Source organism: Patiria miniata, unplaced genomic scaffold (assembly GCF_015706575.1).
Source record: "Patiria miniata isolate m_02_andy unplaced genomic scaffold, ASM1570657v1 HiC_scaffold_20, whole genome shotgun sequence".
NCBI lineage: Eukaryota > Metazoa > Echinodermata > Asteroidea > Valvatida > Asterinidae > Patiria > Patiria miniata.
The window spans coordinates 15,817,925-15,828,850 of NW_024037059.1; the positions used below are offsets into that span (position 1 = coordinate 15,817,925).

Genomic DNA, 10,926 nt, shown 5'->3' on the forward strand with positions numbered 1-10,926 from the left:
CCCCCGCCAACCCCGCCAACCCCGCCAACCCCGCCAACCCCGTTACTTAACGTCCTTGCGTAATGCCCCCCTCCTCGTTCGCCCCACCCACCCACCCCATGTCAAGGTTATATATATATACACCCCTTTTGCAGGTTCCCAAATCACTATTTGCCATTTTTTACCAATCAACACTAGCTTTAATTCTACAACTGCGCATGCTGGGTGACATTATAAATATTCAATACCTATTTCAATTTCAACTCCCACTTTCATCAACAAGTCCCTAGCTATTCTAACCCATTTTAGGCTTATAACTCGACAACATCCGTCTTGTTAATACTGCGCTATATTGCACAATGAACAACAGTTGGAAATGTACACTAGCTTGTCATATTTCGTCACAATAACATCAATTGTTGTGTTGACAACAGACTTGAGTATTCTTCATCAACTGACAAACATTTTCCTCATGTTTACTATTCAGTGACTGAATGGAATGTGGTTTCTACAAAATGTAATTTGAGCCACCCGACCCTCACAACCAGCCCATTCACCCCTGATTACCCTCTGGCATGTCTGGAGTATCTCTCAGGCCCCAAACAGCCGTTAAAACCACAGACATAACCCCATTTGACATTCCATTTTGGTCACAGGGGTGATCGAAATAATCCCAATGTATATAGTGCATTTGTACACAAGCCTATGTAAATGTGCACAAGCACACAGGGTTTTCCCGCCAATTTTCAACCCCTCCAGTATGATCACAAGACTGACACCCCCTCTGAAGGATGTACTATGGTCCATACTACGATCTGGCGATAGATGGCCCCGGGTGTGTTTACCACGTGGCCAGGACAATATAAAACATAAAAATGTGTAGAGTCAATATTCCCTCCTGAATCCAGGTAGAGTTTTAACAAAATCGCCAAGCATGTACTTTCCATTCCCAAGCACAATAATGAGCATTTGCGTAAACATTACACAAGCAGAGTATCATCCAGCCATTCTCTTTGTTTTGCCAAAAAAGAGTTAACGTGTACAAAATCATGCAATTGATGACAAATGGTACCAAGACACTTCTTACCCTTCTTAGGCCAAAAAAAAAAAATGTTCGGTCTCTGGTCAGACCAAAGTTCCGGAATTGACGCGGCCACGCGGCTTTTTTTTTTTTTTTGGCTTTTTTTTTTTATTCAAGCTTGGATTGTACAGACAAGGTAGGTACTATTTTGCTTTTTTGGTGTCCTCATGTACATCGGTGTCCTCCATAATTTGCTTTGGTGCTTTCGATCATTTGCCTTGGTGCAATTTCCCATTCCTTGGTGCTCTTTGGTAAAAAAAAATTGAGGAGGGCCGGAAATAGAGGGCGCTGTTTGAGCTACCGCGGAACATTTTGCAAAAAAAAAAATCGACGCGCATGATTAAAATCGACGCGCGCGCTGACCAGTGACCGACTTATTGTTTTTTTTTGGCCTTAGGCATAATTTTTTTTTTAACTCGACAACATGCATCTGTCTTTTTCATACTCCGAAATAACCTGCAAAATTTCTTATACTCCATATTGTGATTTTCCAACTGTTTCTAATGTTCAAACTTTGAGCAATAAATTCAGAACTTTTTCAATTAAAACATATTGTTCTGCATCAACTTACAAACGTTTTCCTCTGATATCTTTTGAAGAAAACCACAAAATTTAAACATTCCATATGCATGCACCATCCAATAATTAGCATTTGCATGACCATTACATAAGCAGATAATCATGTACATTTACCACTTACATTGACAGTTTTATTGGGCAGATTATAAATCTGGGAAGAAGGGGCTTGGGAGAGTGCCTGTCTTAGCCATGAAATCCTAACAAACGTACTATACTTCAACAATAAACAAATATTTCTTGGAAGGTTCCGCCCTCCAAAAAAAACATTTTAATAGAGCAACACGCAATTAAAATTTAGGTGGGCCGCTCTCTTCTCTATTCCAACCCATTCAATACATTCTCCTTAATTTCAGTTGAAACTTACAAGTACATGTAAAATAAGAAGCAAAATTTCTTAATATTTTCAGCATGTCAGAGTCCAGACATAAAACCCTCTGTAAGTTGTAGCCCTGTTCAGTGAATGATGGAAATTTTGGTGTTACGCTCGAGTGATTGCTTTGTGCTATGCGCGTTTACTTTTAAATCAGTCACACACAAGTTGACAGCAGTAAAAACAGCAGCACCGGGTGCCCTATTCACAGCTATGGCACAGTGCCATCCCCGGTGTGTTGACTACCATTGTGCTTTGCTAGCTAGGAGGATTCTGCTGTAAGGACCGTACGGTAAGTTCCCTCTTCAGATTTCAGACTGTCTATAACTTCCTTGTAGTGTTTGTGTTATTGTGACATAGTTGTGATTGGCTTTCTGTGCAGTGGTAAGGACGATTTTCTGGACAACGTGACTTCATTTTGCAAATTTTGTCGGTATTACCCCAAAAAAATGTATTGACACCGGTAATCTCAATAAATAGTAGGCAGATTTTCTACACACCCTGACTTCACTTTGAATGGGTTTTGTCTGTTACTAAAACTTTCTCGACGACAATAATCTGAGTTTTCTACTCAATATTTAATATGCAAGTGTTGCTAGACACCCAAGAACTACCTACAATACCATTGCACACCCAAGAAAATTGTAATGACGCCGACGTGTCTTTTCTTTCAATATTTAACATGCATGTGTTGCCAGTTACGCTCAAGCTCTAGCAAGAATTTCAATACAATATTAAAAGCAAATAGTTTTTTAATTATCGTGTGAGTGTGTTCTTTAGTAATCATGTGACATAAGCATGATTGTGTTTCTGTGTAATAGTGAGCACAGGCGTAGCCGGGAATTTGGAACACGGGGTGGGGGAGTCCGACCGTCCCTTACAAACCCAAACCAGGGGCGGAACAAGCATTTTCCAAAAGAGACGGGCATGAAATGTAACAAGAAGCAAATGGTGAAGGCAAGTCGTGGCGCCTACGATGAACGCAAACGATTGAAAGTAATTCGAGCGCGTAGATAGCCTTGGTTAACGATCTTGTCGTTATTCGTCCCGTACGAGGTAATCAATTGGCGGCATATCGTCGCGCGCTATGCAGTGCATATACAAAAAATACAGCGCGAACAGCGACCTCATGCGGCCACTATTTTTATGCAAATCAGTTGGGGACGATCGATCGACCCCAACTGAAATCTTGAAAATATTGGGTGCTTGAATGTTGATTGATGCTCCTCTTACCTTGAAAAGAATTTCTGCATTGTTTGGAGAAAAGTCCTTTTTGGGTGGCCAAATTTGATGAATAAAGTAAGGCTTAACCCCTTGTGTGTTTTTTTTTTAAATTTTGGATCGATCGTCCCCAACTGATTTTCATAAAAATAGCGGCCGCATAAAGTCGCTGTTCGCGCTGTATTTTTACATGCACTGCATAGCGCGCGAGGATAATGCCGCCGATTGATTACCGCATACGTGAAGAATAACGACGAGAACATTGACCAAGGCTAGGATTAGTTCCGGAATTGATGCGGCGGTTTTTTTCTTTTTAGTGGCCTAATTTTTGCAAGCGAGAATTGTACAGACAAGGTGGGTACTATTTTGCTTTTTTGTGTCCTCTTTATATATTAGTGTCCTCCCTAATTTGCCTTGGTGCCCTTTATCATTTGCCTTGTTGCAATTTCCCCATTCCTTGGTGCTCCTTGGTACAAAAATGTGAGGAGGTGCGGCAATAGAGGGCGCTGTTATAGCTTCCGTGTTAATTTGAAGAAAAAAAGGTTGACGCGCATGATTAAAATCGACGCGCGCGCTGACCAGAGACCGAGTAATTTTTTTTGGGCCTTATGGATGTTTTTGGTTCTATCTCAGACAATATATAACCACTTAAACCAATTTTTTTAAGCAAAAGATAATCATTTTAACCATCGAATTTGGAAACGTTAAATCAAGTATGATAATACTGAGAACTCTAAAATCAATATTATGTAATATTATGCTACAATATTTATTCGAGGGCGAAAAAAGAGGTTGGGCCAAACGATATGATACCCCTACATCCAAAAATGGGGCGGAGGATATCCCCCCCCCCCCGATTGACGTCCATGCGTGTCCTCCGCGCGCCATCCATGCTAGAGAGGTATATAACAGCTCAATTCCTTTTTTTTTGGCCAAAAGTGAGAAATACACAAGGGGTTAGCCTTACTTTTTTGAGGAAATCGAATCGAAATGTGTTCTACAGTACTTTAGGCATCTTTCCAGCAAATTTCAGGCAATTGCATATTTTGGCCAAAATTGAAAAAAACAGGGGTTAGCCTTACATTTTCGATGAAATTTGACTAAAATGACTTTCCTTCAAACTATGCACAAATGCTTTTAAAGGTGAGAGGAGCATCAATCAGCATTCAAACGCCTAATATTTGAAACATTTTGGCCAAAATCATCAATTTTTATTGAACAAAAAGAATAATATTTTAGACTGTTTTTACCGCAAACTTTTGTCAAAATATCCTTTTTAAAAGCTGATCTGTCCGGAAATCAAATCGGAATGTGTTCTACAGTCCTTTAGGCATCTTTCCAGCAAATTTCAAGCAATTTCATTTTTTGGCAAAAATAAAAAAAAACATAAGGGGGTTAGCCTTACTTTTTTGATGAAATTTGGCCCAAAAATGACGTTTCATCAAACAATGCAGAAATACTTTTAAAGATGAGAGGAGCATCAATCAGCATTCAAACGCCTAATATTTAAAACATTTTTGCCAAAATCATCAATTTTTATTGAAAAAAATAATATTTTAGACTGTTTTTACCGCAAACTTTTGTCAAAATATCCTATTTAAAAGCTGATCTGTCCGGAAATCGAATCGGAACGTGTTCTAGAGTCCTTGAGGCATCTTTCCAGCAAATTTTGAGCAATTGCATTTTTTGGCCAAAATTGAAAAAACATAAGGGGTTAGCCTTACTTTTTTGATGAAATTTGGCCCAAAAATGACTTTCCTTCAAACTATGCAGAAAAACTTTTAAAGGTGAGAGGAGCATCAATCAGCATTCAAACGCCTAATATTTAAAACATTTTGGCCAAAATCATCCATTTTTATTGAACAAAAAATAATATTTTTAGACTGTTTTTACCGCAAACTTTTGTCAAAATATCCTTTATGAAAGCTGATCTGTCCGGAAATCAAATCGGAATGTGTTCTACAGTCCTTTAGGCATCTTTCCAGCAAATTTCAGGCAATTGCATATTTTGGCCAAAATTGAAAAAAACATAAGGGGTTAGCCTTACATTTTCGATGAAATTTGACCCAAAAATGACCTTCCTTCAAACTATGCAGAAATACTTTTAAAGGTGAGAGGAGCATCAATCAGCATTCAAACGTCTAAAATTTGAAACATTTCGGCCGAATTTATCCATTTTTATTGAATTTTTTTTTTTTATAGTCTGCTTTTACCGCAAACTTTTGTCAAAATATCCTTTTTAAAAGCTGATCTGTCCGGAAATCGAATCGGAACGTGTTCTAGAGTCCTTGAGGCATCTTTCCAGCAAATTTCGAGCAATTGCAGTTTTTGGCCAAAATTGAAAAAAAAACATAAGGGGTTAGCCTCACTTTTTTGACGAAATTTGGCCCAAAATGACTTTTCTTCAAACTATGCAGAAATGCTTTCAAAGGTGAGAGGAGCATGAATCAGCATCCAAACGTCTAATATTTGAAACATTTCGGCCGAAATTATCCATTTTTATTGAAAAAAAATATATATTTTAGACTGTTTTTACCCCAAACTTTTGTCAAAATATCCTTTATGAAAGCTGATCTGTCCGGAAATCAAATCGGAATGTGTTCTACAGTCCTTTAGGCATCTTTCCAGCAAATTTCAAGCAATTTCATTTTTTGGCCAAAACTGAAAAAACCACATGGGGTTAGCCTTACTTTTTTGATGAAATTTGGCCCAAAAATGACCTTCCTTCAAACTATACAGAAATACTTTTAAAGGTGTGAGGAGCATCAATCAGCATTCAAACGCCTAATATTTTAAACATTTTAGCCGAAAACATCCTTTTTTATTGAAAAAAAAGATTTTTTTAGTCTGCTTTTACCGCAAACTTTTGTCGAATTATCCTTTTTAAAAGCTGATCTGTCCGGAAATCGAATCGGAAAGTGTTCTACAGTCCTATTGGCATCTTTCCAGCAAATTTCAAGCAATTTCATTTTTTGGCCAAAATTGAAAAAACCACAAGGGGTTAGCCTTACTTTTTTGATGAAATTTGGCCCAAAAATGACCTTCCTTCAAACTATGCAGAAATACTTTTAAAGGTGAGAGGAGCATCAATCAGCATTCAAACGTCTAAAATTTGAAACATTTCGGCCGAATTTATCCATTTTTATTGAATTTTTTTTTTTTTATAGTCTGCTTTTACCGCAAACTTTTGTCAAAATATCCTTTTTAAAAGCTGATCTGTCCGGAAATCGAATCGGAACGTGTTCTAGAGTCCTTGAGGCATCTTTCCAGCAAATTTCGAGCAATTGCAGTTTTTGGCCAAAATTGAAAAAAAAACATAAGGGGTTAGCCTCACTTTTTTGATGAAATTTGGCCCAAAATGACTTTTCTTCAAACTATGCAGAAATGCTTTCAAAGGTGAGAGGAGCATGAATCAGCATTCAAACGTCTAATATTTGAAACATTTCGGCCGAAATTATCCATTTTTATTGAAAAAAAATATATATTTTAGACTGTTTTTACCCCAAACTTTTGTCAAAATATCCTTTTTAAAAGCTGATCTGTCCGGAAATCAAATCGGAATGTGTTCTACAGTCCTTTAGGTATCTTTCTAGCAAATTTAAAGCAATTTCATTTTTTGGCCAAAAAATAAAAAAAAAGGGGTTAGCCTTACTTTTTTGATGAAATTTGGCCAAAAAGAACTTTTCTTCAAATTATGCAGAAAATTTTTTAAAGGTGAGAGGAGCATCAATCAGCATTCAAACGCCTAATATTTGAAACATTTTCGCCAAAATCATCCATTTTTATTGAACAAAAAGAATAATATTTTAGACTGTTTTTACCGCAAACTTTTGTCAAAATATCCTTTTTAAAAGCTGATCTGTCCGGAAATCAAATCAGAATGTGTTCTACAGTCCTTTAGGCATCTTTCCAGCAAATTTCAAGCAATTTCATTTTTAGGCCAAAATTGAAAAAAAAAATAAGGGGTTAGCCTTACTTTTTTGATGAAATTTGGCCCAAAAATGACTTTTCTTCAAACAATGCAGAAATACTTTTAAAGGTGAGAGGAGCATCAATCAGCCTTCAAACGTCTAATATTTGAAACATTTCGGCCGAAATTATCCATTTTTATTGAAAAAAAAAATATATATTGTAGTCTGCTTTTACCGCAAACTTTTGTCAAAATATCCTTTTTAAAAGCTGATCTCTCCGGAAATCGAATCGGAAAGTGTTCTACAGTCCTTCAGGCATCTTTCCAGCAAATTTCAAGCAATTTCATTTTTTGGCCAAAATTGAAAAAACACACAAGGGGTTAGCCTTACTTTTTTGATGAAATTTGGCCCAAAAATGACCTTTTCTCAAACTATGCAGAAATACTTTTAAAGGTGAGAGGAGCATCAATCAGCATTCAAACGCCTAATATTTGAAACATTTTGGCCAAAATCATCAATTTTTATTGAAAAAAAATAATATTTTAGACTGTTTTTACCGCAAACTTTTGTCAAAATATCCTTTTTAAAAGCTGATCTGTCCGGAAATCGAATCGGAAAGTGTTCTACAGTCCTTCAGGCATCTTTCCAGCAAATTTCAAGCAATTTCATTTTTTGGCCAAAATTGAAAAAAACACACAAGGGGTTAGCCTTACTTTTTTGATGAAATTTGGCCCAAAAATGACCTTTTCTCAAACTATGCAGAAATACTTTTAAAGGTGAGAGGAGCATCAATCAGCCTTCAAACGTCTAATATTTGAAACATTTCGGCCGAAATTATCCATTTTTATTGAAAAAAAATATATATTGTAGTCTGCTTTTACCGCAAACTTTTGTCAAAATATCCTTTTTAAAACTGATCTGTCCGGAAATCGAATCGGAAAGTGTTCTACAGTCCTTCAGGCATCTTTCCAGCAAATTTCAAGCAATTTCATTTTTTGGCCAAAATTGAAAAAACACACAAGGGGTTAGCCTTACTTTTTTGATGAAATTTGGCCCAAAAATGACCTTTTCTCAAACTATGCAGAAATACTTTTAAAGGTGAGAGGAGCATCAATCAGCATTCAAACGCCTAATATTTGAAACATTTTGGCCAAAATCATCAATTTTTATTGAAAAAAAATAATATTTTAGACTGTTTTTACCGCAAACTTTTGTCAAAATATCCTTTTTAAAAGCTGATCTGTCCGGAAATCGAATCGGAACGTGTTCTAGAGTCCTTGAGGCATCTTTCCAGCAAATTTCAAGCAATTTCATTTTTAGGCCAAAATTGAAAAAAAAATAAGGGGTTAGGCCAAAAAAAAAAATAAGTCAGTCTCTGGTCAGCGCGCGCGTCGATCTTTTTTTTTCCAAAATGTTCCGCGGTAGCTCCAACAGCGCCCTCTATTTCCGCACCTCCTCAATTCTTTTTACCAAAGAGCACCAAGGAATGGGAAATTGCACCAAGGCAAATGATCGAAAGCACCAAGGCAAATTATGGAGGACACCAATGTACATGAGGACACCAAAAAAGCAAAATTGTACCCACCTTGTCTGTACAATCCAAGCTTGAAGGAAAAAAAAAAAAAAAAAAAAAAAAAAAGCCGCGTGGCCGCGTCAATTCCGGAACTTTGGTCTGACCAGAGACCGAATATTTTTTTTTTTTTGGCCTTAGCCTTACTTTTTTAATGGATTTGGCAAAAAATTACTTTTCTCTAAATTTTGCAGAAATTATTGTAAAAATAAAAGAAGCATCAATCAACTTTCAAACACTAAATATTTTAACGATTTTGGATTTTTTTTTCGATTTTTGGAATAAAAAACCAACATTTTTGACTGATTTCACCGCAAACGTTTGTCAACTATCCCCTTTTAACAGCTTATCTTTCCTAAAATCGAATTGGAATCCGTGTGGCATCTTTGAATTCCAAATGTGAATAAACCAAAACAAAACATCACAATGGCTTTGTAAAAGGATGCTGTGCGTGTTTATGGTGTAAATCGAGGACACACACGTGCAACATCGATGAATCGAGGACAGAAACCGACTCGAGGACAAAACATGGAAAACATGTACGAAACCATTGAGAGCTGTTGCGAAAAAAGTATAAAAAAAAAAAAAGGGAATAGGAACAATAGAACATTCTCCATTTACACCTTGTACAAACGTGTCTGATTGTGTTTTATATTATTGCTGTATACATTCTCACATTTTACACATGATCGAGGCAAATTTATAAAAATCTGTGCGTCCAAAATTGCTAAAGCTCTATTTACAAAAGTGAATAATACACGGAGTCCTCACATTCTACTATTTTTGTTTTGCAGCTGCATAATTATGTCACCTTGCATTAATTTACCGGGGTAAATTTAAAGATAATTTCTAGTCGCGTTTTTTTTGGTATAATAATACTGATTTTGTTCTTATAAATACCATGACAATTCAAGTATCATCTTTGTTTACACATCTATATAAACCTTGCTTCTTCCTTCAACTTACACTGAATTCTTGAACTAGATTGCTATATTCTGGTTTTAACGTATATACAACATCGAAACTTATTGTGTTAAAACACAATAAGTTTCGATGTTGTATATACGTGTACATTTCTTTTTTGTGAAGCTTGACCAAAGTAGCGACTCTCAACAGTAAAATTATGAACTCACAGTCTGTTTGTTTTCGATTGAAAACGGAATGTTTGTTATAACTTCCACATGGTAATAGATTATAAGGCGACTACAAAATACTTCAGTCTTTGTAAAAAAGCGACTCAATCAAAATTAGTCATTGTACGAGTGCGATTAGGCCAAAACCTTTTTTTCTTTTTCCTAAACCTTTTTCTTAAAGTTGCTAAATGAAAGCTGTTCTCGCAAACAACAAAACTGTTGGTGAACACAAAATTGTGTGTTAATTTGAATTTGTTGTGTGTTAATTTGAATTTGTTTGTAGACCTACAAACGCTGTGGTATAATAGCTGGTTATGGTTTTTGCCTCTTTACCAAAAATTGCTGATCCAAATGCGTTGCAGATAATGTTGGGATAATATTCTAGTTGTTTACAAGTTTTGTTTGGGTGGCTTGATTCGGTTGATCTTGTAGCTTGGATCCTGTCCCTCGAGCCAGTACGTCAGGATTTCGCCTTTGCACTGAAATAAAAGAGAAAAAAAAGAAAAGATTAATTGAAACAGTTATCTCATGTTTCCTTTCAAATATGATGGACTTGAGAATTTGAAGCAGTGAAAATTAAAGGAAGGGTAGATCATTTGTCATTTGTAATTTTTTTCCCATTTGAAGCAACAAAAGCGCTCAAAATCTAAAGATGGATGCTTAATAACTACCCCAAATGAGGTTAAAGATATGTGAATGCTGTGTTTTCAGAGGAAACATTCTAGGATCTCAATTTATATTCAAACGTTGCCGAGACACGTTCTCATTCAGCTGATTGCAGCTTTGCAATGGCCAAGTTCGCGCAAGGACTATAGTTGACCAATGGTTAACTAACGTTTGCCCGAACTCTGTCTAGTCGACGATGGTTGACTACGCTAGTCGACTATTTGGAACCAGCCTACTGGGGTTGGTAACCAATAGCCGCGCGCATTCATAACGCTAGCAGAGAGCCAGGATCCAGAAGTTTTGCGATGACATTTTGACCAGCGTTTGACTAGAGACGTTCGCACGTTGCTATCAGTGCGCAGGCGTAAGGTACGTCACAAATCAACCACCAGTCGACTAATGGTCCTTGCCCGAAC

General features: G+C 36.6%; 1 protein-coding gene across 1 annotated transcript in view; it reads left to right on the plus strand.

Moving 5' to 3' along the window:
* Positions 1-641, plus strand: part of LOC119727872 (monocarboxylate transporter 12-like) — a 5,143-nt gene extending 4,502 nt beyond the window's left edge. The window contains exon 5 of the mRNA XM_038199948.1: positions 636-641. Within this exon, the coding sequence (XP_038055876.1) occupies positions 636-641 (6 nt within the window). The remainder of the gene's footprint in view (positions 1-635) is intronic.
* Positions 642-10,926: the final 10,285 nt, after the last annotated feature.